The following is a 17892-nucleotide window of genomic DNA, read 5'->3' as shown; positions in this document are numbered from 1 at the left end:
GGTTTATAATTTATATACCGTAAAACCTGTATTAGAAGGGCCGGCCCTTCTATTGTTCCAAGGCACCTCCGGAGCGTCCTTCTATTAGAGGGGCCCTTCTATTTTTCCGGCCATTTTTTCCGAATATATTTTCCGAAAATCAGGTTATTTTTCGTTCAAAATGCATGAAAATCCATCAATTTTACCAAAATTAAGCAAGTTTTCGAGCAAAAAATTGTGTTGCAACAAATCTCTGTGAAATTTCGGAATTTCCGGAGGATTTTTCACCGAAAACCTACGAAAATTTTCAATTTCAAGTAAGACATTTTTAATAAGGTCCTTCTATTACAGGGGTCCTTACTAGCTTTCCAAGCCCTTTTTGGAGGGCCCTTCTAATACAGGTCTTACGGTGAACTTCCGCATATCCTGCTAAAAGTGCTACTGATCGATCAAAGGAAAAGTTATAGTTCCTCTCCTCAACAAAACTGTATCTGTCAATGTCCAGAATACGTCTTTCAGAACTTCTTATCAACTGCCCTTCCAGGTTTCTAACACCAAAGATAACACTTTGACGAAACTCACCTTGGTTTTTTTTTCCCAAAATGTGTACTTTACTAGAGGTTCAATCGATACTGAATACTTTACGCTCGGTCTTTTTCCGCTTACGCCCTGTTTTCATTTCCTATCTTGAACAACAATTATAATGGGTTCTTTGTGTGTGTGTGTGTGTGACCTGCGCAGAAGCCAGCTGCTGTTCATCTATTGCCGAGAATTTCCGAGACAGCTGATCGATGTGCGCACCGGTTAATCGCTCCGTTCAAATTTTTGATTTCCTCTAAACCAGTGCCTTATTTAATTCTGGATGAGATGGTAGGATAAAGAAGATTTCCGAGTTTTTAAAACAGTAAATAAATATCTTCTTATTAAGAAACCTCTCAAATATCCGTGCCTACTCCCACAATCTCAAAAGTATTATATTTGCAATGCTCCAAGTGTTTTTTTGCCTTTCTGTCTTTCTCAATCTCGCTGACTCTTCTCTTTTTAAACCGTTCATTCTCACATTTCCTTCATTCCAGATCAACATGGCTCGCCGACCGTATGATATGCTATTCAAGCTGCTGTTAATAGGAGACTCTGGAGTTGGAAAGACTTGCATTCTCTACAGATTTTCAGATGATGCATTCAATACGACATTCATTTCAACAATTGGTTAGTTTTCTTTTTATTGCCTTTGATCGATTAGGAAATCTATTTATTACAGGAATCGATTTCAAAATCAAGACAATTGAATTGAAAGGAAAAAAGATCAAACTACAAATTTGGGATACTGCTGGACAAGAGCGATTCCATACGATCACAACGTCCTACTATCGTGGAGCGATGGGTATTATGCTCGTTTATGATATCACAAATGCCAAGAGCTTTGACAACATTGCCAAATGGCTTCGGAATATTGATGAACACGCGTCTGAAGATGTGGTAAAAATGATATTGGGCAACAAATGTGATATGAGTGACAGAAGAGTTGTGAGCAAAGACCGAGGAGAGAAGATTGCACAGGATCACGGTATCCGGTTCCATGAGACATCTGCAAAATTGAACGTACATGTGGACACCGCATTTTACGATTTGGCGGAGGCGATTCTTGCGAAGGTAAAATTTCAAGATCTATCTTACTAATCAATAATCAGCTCTAAGCTTGAAAATCACGATTCTTTATTTTTCAGATGCCCGATTCAACAGATGAGCAATCCCGTGATACCATCAACCCTGTTCAACCACAAAGACCGGGAGGTAGCGGAGGATGTTGTTAGAAACCAAAGACAAAGAATTTCTAATTTACCCAATGTGGTTTTGTAAATGTTCTATCCGGGTATTCATGAAATTGAATGTCAATATATAGACTTTTGTTCCCCTCTTCTCATTCGCTTTTTTCTTCTTCTCCAGTTTTTGCCTCCACCATCTCCGCTTTTCTCCCCAACCTAGGCATCATTTTTTCATTTGCCACTTACCTGTTCTAATATAAGATCGTTTAAGAAAAGTTCTCCTGTTTCTCAATTTTCTTTCAACTTTCTCTTCGCCCCGCCCCCTCTCCTTCTACTTTTCTTTCTACAAATTCTTCTGTGCAGAGACTTAATATAATAAATTGCTTACCTTCATAACTAACTAGCCTTTTACCCGCCCGCACATCTCTTACTCTTGTATAATTGACATGTCCTCTCTCCTATTAGCATCATCCAGAAAACCGGTCACTTTTTGGATATACATCGAGGTCACTCGACACACCTTCTGGATTATGACAGATGATGACACCGTTCAACGCTATGCTTTTTCAACAAATCTTGTTCTTTTTATTTCTAATAATATCTGCAATTCACTGTCTAGAATTGTGCTCATTTGACGACGGAACATGTGAGTGGGATATCAAACCACCCTGGAATGTTGTCTCATTAGCGATTCTGCCACGTCATCAGGAACCTGGACTTCTTATCACTTCTAGAACTACTGATGTTGTTACATCTGGTAAGAAGTCATTTATCATTTTGGGACGAAAAAATATCGGAGATGTGGTCGAAGGTCAACTACCGTACCCTGAAAATATTTTTTTGGATTTTTAAGCTCGATTTTCACTGCTTTTCGTCTTTAAATAAATTCCGAAAGTATGGAGTTTTTAAAGCGAAAAAGTTGACTGAAAACGCACGAAAATTGAGACGATAAATCCGAAAAATAAGAATACCGTAAACACTCTAATGGAAGGCCACCCTACTTTAAGCCCATATATCTCGGTTCTTGTGAAAGATATCAAAAAGTGGTTAACTAAAAAAATGTTATTGGTATTATGATAAGCATTTTATCAGTTGAACACTTTTTCATATCTTTTACAGGAACCGAGATAATTATGCTCAAAGTTGGCGGTTTGGGTTGCCGTGGTTTGCTGTATTTTTAGGTTACGGTAGATGTTGTTGCGGGCTTTTGCCGCAGCTTTCGATTTTTTGTACCAAAATAATATAATCTTCTGGAAAATCTTCATGAATTTTTGCAGAAGGACCGTTTCTCTTGGCACAGGGAAAGTTTGCATCAGTCCCTTCTTCAAGAGTTGTTTCACAGAAAATTTTAAAATCAGATCATATGAGAATTCTTGCTTATCGTTATCAACGAAGAGGAAAAGCCGTTTTGAGGGTAAAACTTCCTACCGAAAAACTTTTAATAGAAAGTCTCTGTCAACTTTGATCCAATTTATCTCGATTACTGCAAAAGATATCAAAAAGTTGTCAACTGGTAAATTGTTTATCATAATATCAGAAGTTTTTTATCAGTTCACCAAGTTTTTGATATCTGGCATAGGAGTTGAGATAACTTTGCTTAAATAATATATTTATTTGCAATGCATGGGCGGAAATCGATAGATAATTTGGCAAGAAATGGAACCTGTACAAATAAAAAAGTAAAATGACCAGACGGACCGAGTCCTGTAGGTCAAGTGGGAGGGATCAGAATATCATAAGGAATCGCTCCTACTCGCTTAGCAAACGCCACCGGACTGAGTTTAGAATTTATCACCTTACATACACGGTTCCACATAGACAAGTTTCTGTGAAGGAAGCAGTCAAAGTATTGACCGTTGATTTTGAACAAATACTTTAAAGATTATTTACATAACTAATTGGATGAAAACTCACATTTCTTTGGACGGATTGTCTTCCCGAAAATCCATCGGAAGTTGTCTGGCACGTTTTCACCGAAGATCAGCGGAACTGTAAAACAGGGATTAACATTAACCTTTCGAACATTTTTTTTGAACACTGTCATTTCAAAATAGTTCAGTTTTTCACATCTCGCCCACTTACATATTTAATTTGGAATATTCATCGTTGCTGGTCGTAAAATATCTTCTTCTTCTTCAGTATCCCCCACGGTTTGACGACTTCCCTTCTCGTCTTTTATAACTGAAAAGATTTCCGACATCATTATTACTTGAACATCTCTCAACTCACCTATTTTCCTTCGGTGTCTCTTCCAACGGGACATCTGGTACAGCCAATGTCTGAAAACTAAACAGAAATAAATTTCATGATTTTCCACCTGAAAGCCTAGAAATACGGGTGCGGTGTTCCAAGGGCACTTTCAACGCGGCACGGTGCCGTTTGGATGCGGATCCTGTGCCCCTCTGTGCCCTGGCGTGCCGAAAATTTGCTGAGAACTTCTATTGAAGGTTTTACAATATCTCCTAAATTCTAGGTTCTTCTAAAAAATGAAACCGATGAAATTCTTCTGGATACAATTTCTTCGAATGAACTTGAAAGAACCAAATGGCACCGAAGAAGTGTGATTTTTCCACCGATTCCTTACGATAATCAAACAAGTGTAATATTCGAATGTGACAATATTCAAACAGCTGAAGATGTGATTGCTGTTGATGAAATCGATGTGGTAACCCCTGCAAACGTAATGTGGGCGGGGCAAGATTCAAAGTTTTTCGACGAAGAAGATATTCGGAGAAGAGAGATTCGAAGAAGCTCAAGTTTATTTTTAACTTCAATTTTTGTTTCCATTACAATTTTTCCAGAATTATCGAAGGTTTGCACCCCAATTTCCTGCCACTTCCTCTCTAGTGTTTGCTCTTGGACCCCTTCGAACATTCAGATGCTTCCCAATAAAATCGTAAATGAAGCTGCTGGAGAATCCAGTTTAACAACTACTCCAATTCGATTGCCTATGGATCAGTCTTCTTTTATTCAACTTCAAATGTTTGATAGTTTTGGATCAATCACTTCACTATCATTTAGAAATATTGGATCAATGAATGAGAAGACTATTTGGACAGAAGGCACAGAAAAATCTGGAAAGTCTCAATCTGGATGGAATAAATTATTGATTTCATTGGAGGAAGTTCCGAAAGGTATTCCAGTCGTATTGATTTTGAAATCCGTCACCGGATCTAACGATTTTGTTGCATTTTCGTCGATTGATTTGGTGGATGAGAACTCGAAAACTATAAGTTGCGGTGAGTTTTCTGGAACTTTGTCCTATTTCTGGTATGCAAAAATCGGAACTGTGGAAGAAAAACGCCGGTGGACGAAGGTCCTAAAACGACAACTACCGTAACCTAAAAATATTTTTATTTTCTCGTTTTTCACTGCTTTTCGTCTTTAAATTCTGATATATCTTTTAATAGTGAAAAAATTTACTGAAACACGGTGAATAATTCACGATAAGCGCACTAATGGTTATTGTTGACGCGTTTCTCGTGCATCGGCAAAAAACCGAAATTCAAAAAGTTCAAAAGAACTCAATTTGTTAGTGAACCGACCTATTGAGGGATTTCAGACTCTAGGAATCACTTTCACCCTCAATTTTCCCTCTTCTAGGTCACTTCACGTCAATCCAAGCTAAAAGTTTCCCGCCATAAATAACACGCCGAATAAACAAGCAAACTATTTTGGGAAAATGAAAATTTTCACACAAATCTACAGTAATCTGACTAATCTGACTGCTTCAAAACCTATCTCCTCCCTCAGTTTTGAATTTTTCCAGGAGAAACTTATATCAAAATGTTCCCCATAAAATTCTACACAATTGTTACCTAATTAAAAAAATATGCGATCGGTGGTATTCGAACAGGTTGGCAAAAACCTCGAAAAATTGATTTTTTTTCAGTGATTTTCTGAAAAATGTTTCTCCTCCTTCAATTCTTAACCAAATTTGACGTTCATTTGCTCGTTTTGTTTGTTTTCCCCGCCTTCATGATTGTTACCTATTTTCAAATCAAAAATTTCGACCTAGAATTTTTAAATGCCGAAAAACCTAATTTTCCACTGTATCGAGAAAAGCGCCAAGAAATCAGAAAAAAAAAATCAAATTTCGCAAATTATTCACCGTGATGAAAAGGCACGTTTTTTGGTTGAGAGCTCGTATTTCTATATGAGGATGCAAAAGGCTTTTTGATTTTTTGTTGTGGGGGGAGATTTTCTTCACGTGTATTGTTCCTAGTTTCTATTTTCTGATTCTCAGGACAGCAATATTATATTTTTCCGTGACATTTCAAAAAAAAATGAGGGAGATAAAAAAAAGGAACGTGGATCCACAGTAGTACGACTGAAGCAATTTAGTGTGGATTCGAATTTATTCCCATCAAAACTAGAAGAGGAATAAGTCGAATTTCTCTTGGATAGCAACCCTTCCCTCTGAACTCTTGTTTGCCCTTAAAAGTACTTTCAGCTTTTAAAAAGTTGGCTTAGCACCCTATATCAGTTGACATCTAGAAGCAAGGCTCCCAGTAAAAATACTCTCTAACCTTCATTTTTCAGACAGCAATAGTACGTACATTAAGAAATAAGAAAATTTGAAATTGCAATTTATATATTTTAACAAAGGCATGCTACACAGTTAAAAACTACAGATTTTTCAAGAGAACACATTATTTTAGGAAGAATCGAATAATTTTCAGAATCTTAAAAAATCACCAAAAAATCTGAATGCCTATGAAGAAAAAATAATTTTCCCTATTCCTAGCGACATTTTTGTGTTAAATTTTGAATTCGAATTCTGGTCATGCAAAGTTTTTGAATTTGGCACCATTTTTCGGATAGCTCAATGAAAGGGAAGGCCTATAATTTTTTTTTCAAAAAATGAAAAATTCCAGTCAAAAAAGTACCGAAATTAGCGAAAATCAGTAAGATTCTCACATTTTTCGGTGAAAATTTGTTTTCAATTTGTTTCGTTTTTTTTGTTTACGATCATAGGTTTAGGCAAAATCGCATTGTTAACCTTCCACCTGAATTTCGGCGCCAATTTCAAAAATTATCCCAATTCAGAAATAATCTTCGGTATTCCAAAATTTTCTGAAATATTATAAATTTATAATATTCTTAAAATCAAAACAAAAATTTTTAGAACCAGAAACTCAAAAATCTTGATTCTAGTATACCGCATTTCCTCTAATAGAAGCCCACACTCCAATAGAAACCCATGGGCTTGTATTGGAGAAAATACGCTGATTCAAAATTCCAGAATTTTCGGAACTGTGATTTTAGAACTCGACAATTTCTCAATTTCCGAATCTCAAATTTTTTGAATTTTAGATTTTTTTCTCGGAGTTCCAGAATTCCAGAATTCTGAAGTTTGAGATCCTGGAATCTCGGAATTTCGTGAAATAGGAATTTTGGAATTTAGAATTGCATAATGAAAATTTCGAATGATCCAAAACACTGAATTTCAGAATTCTTAACTCCCGAATTGTCAAATTTCGGATTTTTTAAAACAATTTTTTTTGAAAATAAAAAATTGAAAAATAGAAACCATCTCCTCTAATTAAAGCCCATCTCTAATAGAAGCCCACCCTGAGAAAGAGGTTGAAAAAATAGAAGCCTATGAGCTTTTATTAGAGGAAACACGGTAAATTATTAACACTTTTCAGAAATTTACGCTCATTTAAATTTTGAAAAAGAAAATAATTTTGGAATTTTCACGTGAGAAAAATGAGAAGTTTCTTATATATCAAAAACAACGAAGATTTTTGTCGATCGAATAGCGCACTGGTTTACACGCCGGGGTGTGAAGCAATAGACCGGAGTTCGATCCTCGTTCGAGGCACCGAATTTATTAATGGGGCGAAAAAACGCCGAAAATGCCCAAAAAGCCCTTTGCATCGTCATGTAGAAATACGAGCGCGCTTTTTGGTTACGGTAGTTTTCGTTTTGGGACTTTCGGCCACCGGCGTTTCTCTCCCACATCTTCGATTTTTTGTACCAGAATACCGTAAAAACTACAGTGCGTTGCAGGTTCTTACGTCCGCCCATGTTTAGGGTCATAACTTGAGAGCTGTTAAAGGTATCGGCTTAATTTTTTGAAAATCGGATTTGAGACAACAAATTAAATCTAGTGGACAATTTTTGTAATGAAACCTTGAAAACTACCCGAGTTATCTGGAAAAGTCTAAAAATATGACTTATGCAACCGTTGCAAGTTCATGCGTCCACTCCAAAGATCAACAAAAATTATGAAAAATGACAAGTTTCAAAAGTGTATTGATTAGCCAGACTTTCGTCTGTTGATCCCTTTCGTCACGTAGAGGCTCAGTACATGAAAGGGAAAATGGGTTTTCACTGGGGGAAAACACCAACACAAAACCCCTGTCTCCTAGGAGACAGTTTTATAATTCTCAATAGTTGTTTTTCACTGCTAAAAAGCTATACGCTCGCTATTTATTGTCTAGTTCATTTTTTCCTTTTTTCTTTGATTGGGTCTTTTGCAAAAGGGGGACGTTCAGTGAAAATGATTTCACCTAGCACCTATGAACCACCAAACATGGCGACCCTTAAGGTCTTTTATAACTTTTTTTCTCATCCGATTAATCGAAAGAAAAAAGCAAATGAAACAATAAACAGCTTACGCAGGGAGCTTCAGGGTAGTCAAAAAGTGCTAGTGAAAACTAATTCAAAAAGTGGGATTTCCCAAAGAATTGTTTTTTTCAATACGTGGAATTTTTTCAACGTGGACAGAGGAGGAGGGCGTAACCTAATATTAACCTAATATATCATTGCGTAGCGTGTGATTTGGATTGAATGTGGATATTATGTCACGCCCCCCCCCCCCCCACCTCTGTCCACGTTGAAAAATTCCACGTATTGAAAAAAAAAGTCCTTTGGGAAATCCCACTTTTTGAATTAGTTTGATAATTTTCACTAGAACTTTCTGACTGCCCTGAAGCTCCCTGCTAAAGCTGTTTATTGTTTCATTTGCTTTTTTCTTTCGATTGGTCGGATGCGAAAAAAGTTATAAAAGACCCTTAGGGTCGCCATGTTTGGTGGTTCATGGCTAGGTGAAATCATTTTCACTGAACGTCCCCCTTTTGCAAAAGACCCAATCAAAGAAAAAAGAAACAAATGAACTAGACAATAAATTGCGATCGTATAGATTTTTAGCAGTGAAAAAGAACTATTGAGAATCAGAAAACTGTCGTCCTCGGAGACAGGTGTTTTGTGTTGGTGTTTTCCCCCAGTGAAAACCCATTTTCCCTTTCATGTACTGAGCCTCTACGTGACGAAAGGGATCAACAGACGAAAGTCTGGCTAATCAATACACTTTTGAAACCTGTCATTTTTCATAATTTTTGTTGATATGTTCAGGAATATCTATATTTGAAATTATTTTATTTTTCAATAAATCCCTTTTTTTACATTTTCCATTTCTTTTTTCTCTTCTCCAAACCCGTTTCCATGAAAGAAGAATCAAAATTGAATACCTCCGTTTTCGCTGGAGGTCGGGATCTACTGATCTTTGGAGTGGACGTATAAACTTGTAACAGTTGCAAAAGTCATATTTCAAACTTTTCCAGATAACTCGGGTAGCTTTCAAGGTTTCATTACAAACATTTTTCACTAGATTTAATTTGTTGTTCCAAATCCGAAGAACCTGCAACGCACTGTATATTAGAAGGGCCCCTCTAACAGAAGGGTCCTCCGAAAGGGGCTAGGAAAAATGAATGGTCCCCTGTCATAGAAGGACCCCTTCAAAATGTGTTGTTTGAAATTAAACACTTCCGCACGTTTTCAGTGAAAAATATTCTAAGAATTTGTTGAAACATAGTTTTTTGCTTGACAAATTTCTCATTTTTGGTGATTTTGAACGAAAATTCGCTTGATTTTTAATAACATTTTTCGAAAGAATAGCTGGAAAAATAGAAGAAAAAAAGTATCCAAAATTTCAGACCAAGAAGCAACTCCCGTGCAACCGCATTCTGGAAACTTTGTTCGCTTAACAGCTCTTCAAAATCTGAAAATGTCCCCTGTAAGTCTAGAATTCCAGATTCATAATAATCCGAAAAATACAGCTCGAATCTATCATGTACCAACCTCCCATCTCCACGACGACACCGTTTTTCCCAATCCCTCCACCATCTGTATCGTTCAGTTTGGATGAGAAACATGTCACCGCTCCTGTTGCTGTTCTTCCGATTTCTCCGGCTCATGTCTCTGCTCGTGGAGTACCAATCGTTCCTATCACTTCATTCTCGAATCCATTGATACCTTTGAATATCCCCAAGTTTCCATTTAGTTTCGTCTGAAATGCTATTATAAAACCTTTGAAAAATTGGAAACCGTTCATTGTGAACAAAATATGATAATAACATGATAAAGAGAGATGGTATGGATAAAAAATCGGGTGTTGAAGGAAGTGTGGGATTGTCAAAAATATACTCGTAGGAAAGAGAAGTGGGGACAGAGAGATAGGGAATCAGGTTGCTAGATTCTTAATCATGATACAATTATGTTGAAAAAAGGGAGACTGAGCAGCTATAAAAAAAATTAACCTGAAGGGGGAGAATCCAAAAATAGTTAGGATGATAAGAGGAGCATAAGTGTAACAACAACATTTCAAAAAACAAAGTTTTACATAAAAAACAACTGGAGAGAAATAAATATTTAATAACTCCATAATTGGTTCTCGCCTCCAGACCCCATTTTGTTACGAAGACGATCACGTGGAGTTGGAAGAGCAACTTGTGGGGATCCGGCGATTGGTGTTGAACGGAATATTGGATCACGGAGACTCACTGAAATGAGTCTGTTATAAAATAATTGAACCCAAAAAAAACTAACCGTTGGTACTGTTGAATGAACTGCCAATAGAAGTGTGATGAGCAGAATTATTGATAGTGTTATCACCGAAAGAACCAGACTTATCGAAGACACTTGTCTTGACGTATATTCCAATAACGAGAATAACGAACGCAATGAAGCATGTCCATAGAAGAGTTGGAATGGTATGAGAGTACTTTTGAGCGAGGATCAGAAGAACATCAACAATTCCTCGACTTTCGAGAGCTGAAAAATAAATAAATGAAATTGAGAAGCTATAGATCAACACTTACCATTGAATACTTGTTTTGCTGTTTCGTCTAAAAGTTGAACGGTTACTGGAACTCGTACAATCTGTCCAGTCAATGTGTTCTCCACAGTTATCTGACATTTCTTTGCATGCTCCGTGAACAGTGCAGCAGCTTTGACATTCAGATGGACATTGTAGAATATATTTGCTTTTGCTGAATGATGTTCACTTGATTTAGTCTTTCCAACCGATACAATATCTCCTTCACATCCAGACACAACAATGTTCTTCGAATCGTACAAAGGCACCCAGATTGAAAGTGCCGCATCGATTTGATTCATGTTTGAGAAGACAAGCTGTGAAATTTAGAAAAATTACATCACAAATCAGTAAAAATTATTACCTCTTTTTCCTGCACAATGAAGGCGAAGTGGAATGGAACATCAACTTGAGCCTCATCCACTTGAACAGTTCCATCAGAAACCCATTTAGCAGTGATTCTCGCATCAACCTGATCCTTCAAAAGTTCTTCCGGTACAGCAATGGATGACGTGGAAATGCTGGTGTCCAGTCTTCGAATCTCACATCCGTAACCAAACGTTGGGCTGAATACAGCGGACGCAGTAAGCCAGTTAACAGCAGACAAAACATGCTTCGATTTTCGAACGAAAGAAACTTGGCATCCGAATGGAGCACTGATTGTGTCAAACGATCGAATCTGGTCAGCATTGCATTCTGAAAAGTAGGCATGAATATTGAATTCTGCAAATGTTCTCACCTCCGTAGATGGACGAAACTTTGTTCCTAGAAGTGTTATTGGTGGTGGCGGTGACTGGAATGACAAAAACTGAATGCTCATCGTTGCTGACGAAATCTGGATGCTGCTCTGGGAAACGAAGAGACGAAGGCAACAGGACCGAAATCTTCGAATGGATCGTCTGCTGGCTGGTGTGCAATTTGACAAAGGCATTGCCAGCTTTCGCGAGTTGAGCTACTCCGAGATGTTCATTTAACCAATTAATTCTTCCTTCACTTGAGCTTTGAGAAGACCAATGAGCCCCATCTCCGGTGAGGATGTTCGATTGAAGACAAATAACATCAGAGACGACAAGATCTTCAGCGTGCTTATGCGCAGAACGAGGAAGTATAGACTCTGAAGCAGAGAGACGAATGAAAGTAGAAATGTGGATGTTGGCAGCATCTCCAATTCGGAGTACAGTATCTCCAGCAGTTTTTAATGTAATCGTCAATGTCAAATTGTTATTCGTAGCCACAATGTCGGTCAAATCGAATCTACAAAAAAACAATTTCTAAATTCAAAAAAAGTTCAACTGAACCTGTGTGGTCTGAAATTTATGCTGTTTGATGCTGCAGCCAGGCGTCGTCCTCGAGCATCCCGTGGGACGACATTCAGTTGAATTTGAGCTCCGACGGGCAGATGAACGATTGGAGAATTCTCGAATGCGCTTTTCAATTCTGTGGTAGGGTAGATATCAAAAGAAGCAACACGAGACACCTGAAAAATGGTCAATAACCTTGATGTAACAACTATTTTGGTGGGACATACTGTAACTGGAATAAGCACAGTCTCATTGTCTGGGCTATTAAGTTTTCGCACTGCAACGGCGGCAGATCCTTCCTTTCCATTCGTTCTAAGAAAACCTTCAGAGGAGATCGAAATTCGGTTTGAGAATTCCAAAGGAACAGAGAAAGCAGCTTGAGACCTAGAAAGGTGTTATGGTTTACCACAAAAGTAAAAGGGGTCCACTCACCAGATTGTTTGCATCTTTAGTTGAGAATTCGGAGCAACTCTAACAGAGTTCACAGCCATTTCTGGATGCACCAACGAAAGAGCGTCTTCAACAGTCACCGTTATTTCAGATGTGAAGCTGGTACTTCTTCCAACAAAGTGCTTTCTCGCTTTCTCATTCAAGGTAACAACAGCCTTCACTGTAACGGACCCACTACGAATCGCATCGAACCAAATTGCAAATTGGTTATCAGCAGGTTCGACAACATCGCTACCAAGTGGATGTGTGGTTGAAATGATAGATGGGTCAGAGACACTCCAAGTGACCTTGAACGGATAGATTGCTCCTCCAAAAGCGAACGGTTCTTCGTCTTCGGCACCCGCAAAGATACCTATAATTGGGAATAAATAACTGAAAAACGGATAGTAATCAACTCACCTCTCAATCTCAAATTAACTCTTCCACCAGTTTCCACTTTGTGACTCGACGCTGACAAAACAATTCCTCCGAGTGAAGCGACACGAAGAACCACGGAATCTTTTGTGACATGTCCGTCTCCAACACGAACAGTACCTGTGATTGAAGTGTATCCAATTTCAGAAGAAGTGATTAGAGCATTTGGTTCGATAGTTGCAATCATTGAGTTGTTTAATGAGAAATCAAGTGGTGGAGTTGGTTGAGGACCTCCAACCACTTCCAACTGGAATTTAGCATCCGGAATGAGAGTAAGTCTTTTCGGTTGAAGGAAAATTGGGGAGAAGATTTGAACGGTGTGCAGGCGAGAGGAGAGAACACGTCCAGAGGAAGACTTCGAAGTAGCGGACAGAGATACACTTCCTATGGAGTTGGCACGAAGTTTGTATCGAAGGCCATCAACTTTAGTCAGTACTGCATGCTGATTGCTAACATCAAGCTGCGCATCAGCTAGAGGACGATGCTCTCTTTCAAATGATGCGCCTGTCTCGTCTTGTGCAAGAATCTCGACTTCAACTTCTTGACCAATTTCGACCTGTAATTCAAGATAATTTTACTTAAAAGAAAGGCCAAAAATTTGGGGGGGGGGGTACAGTGGGTTTTAGCAGCACAAAATTCCTGGTGAAATCAAAGTTTTCGTACCGAGACCAAATTTCAACACAGGGGGAGCAAAAATACAATTCAACCGGGAACTTTGTACCACCGAATATAATTAAAAACATACGTATTGTGGAGCATCAATAGCCAGGGAATGAATATCAGCGATTTTGACTGAAGCATCAGCATACTGTCCAACCAAGCATGAATCCGTAACTCTTATACTGATTTCTCCATTGTTTTTTGGTGTTACTGTCAAACTTCGAGAGAGAAGAGATACAGCGACAGGAGTGTTATGTGTTGGGAGATTGTCTACATGGAAATGACCTGAACCACCGGCAATTGTGAAAGTTCCTTTTGAAATATCTTCATTCCAAAGAATCAGTCGGGCTGGTTCGATTCTGATTCCATGAGTGACTGTGACTTCGTATTTGGCCGATAATGATCCTGCATGGGCTTGCACAGTTACTGATCCTTCTTTCTGTAAGAAAAACACTTTTCCACATATACATAAGGAGATTTGTAGTTTTCTTATTAGCAGTTCACCTTTCCTGCAGCAACTTCACTTTGAATTCCCTGACGTCTGATTTTCAAGAGCGAGGAATCGGATGTTGTCCATTTCGGCGAGAGTCCATTGATAGATGCAAGTGGTGTGACGACTCCATTACAAGCTCCAGATCCTCGAAGCACAAGTTCTTTTTCAGATTCCGAGAGCATTGAATGCACATTTAGAGGACACTTCGGTAGACGTGGTTTGTTTTCAGAGATTTCTAGACGAGTTGGTTTAGCACAGCAAATCGAGACGGTGATATCAGAATGAATAGGAAGAGGAAGGGTGGATGACTTTTGATTTCCGACACGAACACGAACAGATTCCGTCATTTCAGAAGAACCGCATTTGAAAACGACCTTCTCATTTTCGAAAGTGACATCAACGTATTTCTTATCTAAAGTTTCTCTCCGTTTGTAGAAATTGGCAGGATCCAGAATCCAGGGCCGTGGTCCTCCATTAATAACCAAATGATGTGAACTGCCAAGAGCGATGGCGGCCGAGTCTTCGGATATTTTCAACTTTTCGTAGACAGCAACATCAACGCTCGCCTTGTGTCCCAAGTAGCTGACGGTAACACGTGCATCTCCAGAAGATAATCCTTTGAGAGAAATAGTTCCACAACCGGTTCCAACTTTTGGAAGATGAGAATCGACATTAGATTCGTGTCGAAGAAGAGCACTGTCTGATAACTGAACATGAACACGAATATTGCGGCAGTCGGACATTTCCACAAGTACTCCATCGGAATTGAGGCCGGTTGCTTTGATATTTAGCTCAAGATTCTCTCCGACGAACGTTTCGCGTACTGCTTCGCCGAATCCAATTCCTGATACTTCAAGAACGTGAACGCTTGCTCGATCCTTCAGTTGCTCGTTTCTTTTATCAGTAGCCTGTACAACTGTATTTCCTAGCGAGTTGGCAGTCAATCTTCCAGAAGTTAAATCAACTGTAGCAATATGATCATCTTCAGAAGACCAATCGAATAAGCCACTTCCACCGGTGGCTGTCAAATCAATTTGTGATCTTTTTTCGGTGACAAATGGCAAGTAAATGACTGGTGGTACGATCCTCACAGCATCCACGATAGTTGCTCTCTGCTCTCCGCCAATTTTCCCACTTTGGGAGATGGTTTTTCCATTAGCATCAATGATAGCGACAAACTTGGTATGAAGAGTTGTCTTTGATGGCTTCAATGGTGTTACGAGAAGCCATGTGCCATTTTCTGATTTGAAGTCAACACGAAGAACATTTTCATCCACTCGAGTGTCGAATCGAGAGTTCTGAAAATATGATTTTAAATTGAGTAAACTGAAACTCTAGTGTCTTACATCAGATACAAACATAACGTTTCCGTGTTCGTCCAGCAGTTCAACATTGATGGTGTACTGTTTTCCCGTTTCAAGCATCCAATTTTCTCCGGAAACGTGCCATTGAACGGATTCGGCGTCCACAACATGGATTACAGTTGAAGGAGGGCGGAGACCTGCCTTGGCACGAACATCAACGTCTGCAAAAAACATCACAGATTTTTTGAGAGATGTCAAAAATGTAACTTACGACTGCTAAGAAGGTGCACAGCAGTGTTTCCTGTTGATAAAGCTCTTACAGATGAGGTAGCTTTGTCGAGTGATGCGACATCAACCCCGTCGATTTTCAGCTCGTAAGATGGATTTGGCATATTGACCACTTCGGTACCGCGCTGCTTAACAATGAGAACTTGGAATGGAATGACAGAGTGAACAGGCATGTAAATGTCTTGAGATGGAACCAGTAGAAGATTAGCAACAACTGCTAGTTCAACATTGTGAGCAGCAACTTTCTGCAAAGATTATATTTCTTCCAATACATAATCATTATTTACCTGCAAGTAAGCATCGCTGAACTTGGTAGTCAACGTAGCGGTTCCAGTCCCAACTCCTTCAATCAAAATCAAGTATCCTTTCTTTCTATTCTTTTCCAATTTCACAATCTCTGACGGAGCTTCGTAAGTTGACTGTTCAAACGGAACGATTCGAAGCGGTTTGGCTTTATTGGATGATGTTGAAGAGAGCTCCCATTCTAAAGCGAGTTCGCTGAGAGTTGAAAAGCGATCACCGTCAGCATTGAACGCATCAACAGTCATTCGTGCCGGCGCAGCATCGACAAATAGCACCTCGTTGTTGTCTCGATGCTGATTGTTGCGATTTCATCTACAGTAACTCCACAACTCAATGTAGTGCCGGAACCTGAACGAATTCGATTTATTACATCTCTTTATTTATACTCACCTTTATCTTCTGCAAAAATAACTGCAGAAAGTTCAGAACTTCCAACGCTTCCTGGCTTGGCAACAGAGCGGATTTCGGCCTTATCAGAGCATCCTGCATCCGATGTGACTATGCTTTTGACGGATACAATATCCGGACGGGTGGATCTCCTGTAAGCTAGGTTATAATCTGTTTTTCTTGAATGACCTACCAAGAGAAGCATCCTCCAGTGGGATGAGTTACTTCCAAAACGAATGAAACTGGCACAGTTGGGTGGTAGGGTAACAATACTCGTGGAACATTGAGCCTATAGGCTGGTTTGATTGCAGTATAAATAATGCAACAAGTAATCGGAGTAGAATCATGAGTCCACTCGGCTTGCTCACCTAAATTTAAGATATTTTGCCTATCAGTCTCTTATCGAATCGATTTTTCCAAACTTGGGAGTGTGAGAAACGAAAAAATATTTGTACAAAATTATTAAAAGCAGAAGATTTGTTCAATCGTACGAATTGGCTCCGAAAGTCTTGAATTTCAAAAAGACAAGTTCAGAAATTTTGAAAAACTTCGTTGTACGCAAACACGCGGTGTCAGAATGTACGACAATGAACTAAATTGTGAACCGTAGTGCGCTACTGGAGAGCACACCAACTGGGAGGAAAATAAAAAGTGGGAAGAACCATCTGGGAGGAAAAATGGGCGGAGCCTAATTTGCAACCCTGGCACGGTTTTGCCGCATGGTTTTTTCTTGACCAGGTACCAAATGGTAAAAATAAACCATGCGGCAAAACCGTGCCAGGGTTGCAAATTAGGCTCCGCCTCCGACTCCGCCCATTTTTCCTACCAGATGGTTCCTACCACTTTTTGTTTTCCTCCCAGTTGGTGTGCTCTCCGCTACTGGATAGCCGACTGGAGAGGAACGCGAGTAGAACGAACCAATTATTTGGCCAACTTTTATTCTATCTATAAAATGGGTTGAAAATCAAGAGTTTCTAAACAATAACAATGACAAAGATTGCAAAGATTGACAACAATAGCAGAAACGACAAAATTGAGATAGACATTTCGCACTGATTAAGGAGCAGTAAACTCCAAAGTTGCTTCTAAAGCGATCCAAACTTTTCTGATTAACACTTCTTGAAAAACATAAATACATTCAAGATTATCTTCTGAATTATCGCCTTGTTCATTGAGTTTCTTTTTTTCTTCTTGCAGATCTTTGATCTCAGTCTTTGGAGCCTCATTGAGTGCGAGAGCTTCAGGTTGGAAAAGTCCGAAAAAAACACAAAGAAGTACCTTTTCTTTATCGTTCTGTTGTTTGAAAAAGGTTTTTTATTTTTCTGTTGTTCTTATGAGTTTCCGGATTTTCTTCATAATCATTGCCCCTAAAAATTACTGTAGCTGTGAGATTATGATTAAATTGTATTGCTTATTGTTAGTGTTTTCGAATTTCAGGTAATAT

At 38.8% G+C, this 17892-nt stretch overlaps 3 protein-coding genes across 3 annotated transcripts; 2 read left to right on the top strand and 1 right to left on the bottom strand.

The window, feature by feature from the left end:
- Nucleotides 1-1061: 1061 nt before the first annotated feature.
- On the top strand, nucleotides 1062-1793 carry Cbr-rab-10 (the record flags this gene model as incomplete). The annotated part of the gene is made up of 3 exons (XM_002640086.1): nucleotides 1062-1188; nucleotides 1241-1632; nucleotides 1707-1793. 3 exons carry the CDS (start codon nucleotides 1062-1064, stop codon nucleotides 1791-1793), a joined length of 606 nt encoding a protein of 201 aa, XP_002640132.1.
- Nucleotides 1794-2282: 489 nt separating this feature from the next.
- Cbr-mam-8 lies at nucleotides 2283-10045 on the top strand (the record flags this gene model as incomplete). The annotated part of the gene is made up of 5 exons (XM_045240435.1): nucleotides 2283-2502; nucleotides 3023-3159; nucleotides 4219-4984; nucleotides 9689-9768; nucleotides 9812-10045. The coding sequence occupies 5 exons, from the start codon at nucleotides 2283-2285 to the stop codon at nucleotides 10043-10045; spliced, it is 1437 nt and encodes a 478-aa protein (XP_045094924.1).
- A 358-nt stretch (nucleotides 10046-10403) lies between these two features.
- On the bottom strand, nucleotides 10404-17674 carry Cbr-npp-12 (the record flags this gene model as incomplete). The annotated part of the gene is made up of 16 exons (XM_045240431.1): nucleotides 10404-10534; nucleotides 10581-10805; nucleotides 10853-11165; nucleotides 11213-11544; nucleotides 11588-12102; nucleotides 12147-12533; nucleotides 12582-12951; nucleotides 12999-13569; nucleotides 13759-14112; nucleotides 14178-15464; nucleotides 15513-15691; nucleotides 15742-16003; nucleotides 16046-16347; nucleotides 16452-16600; nucleotides 16642-16816; nucleotides 17563-17674. 16 exons carry the CDS (start codon nucleotides 17672-17674, stop codon nucleotides 10404-10406), a joined length of 5664 nt encoding a protein of 1887 aa, XP_045094923.1.
- Nucleotides 17675-17892: the final 218 nt, after the last annotated feature.

This window comes from Caenorhabditis briggsae (genome assembly GCF_000004555.2).
Source record: "Caenorhabditis briggsae complete genome, chrI, whole genome shotgun sequence".
Lineage (NCBI taxonomy): Eukaryota > Metazoa > Nematoda > Chromadorea > Rhabditida > Rhabditidae > Caenorhabditis > Caenorhabditis briggsae.
Note: the sequence above shows the minus strand (reverse complement) of the source record. Positions and strands in the feature narration are given on the sequence as shown.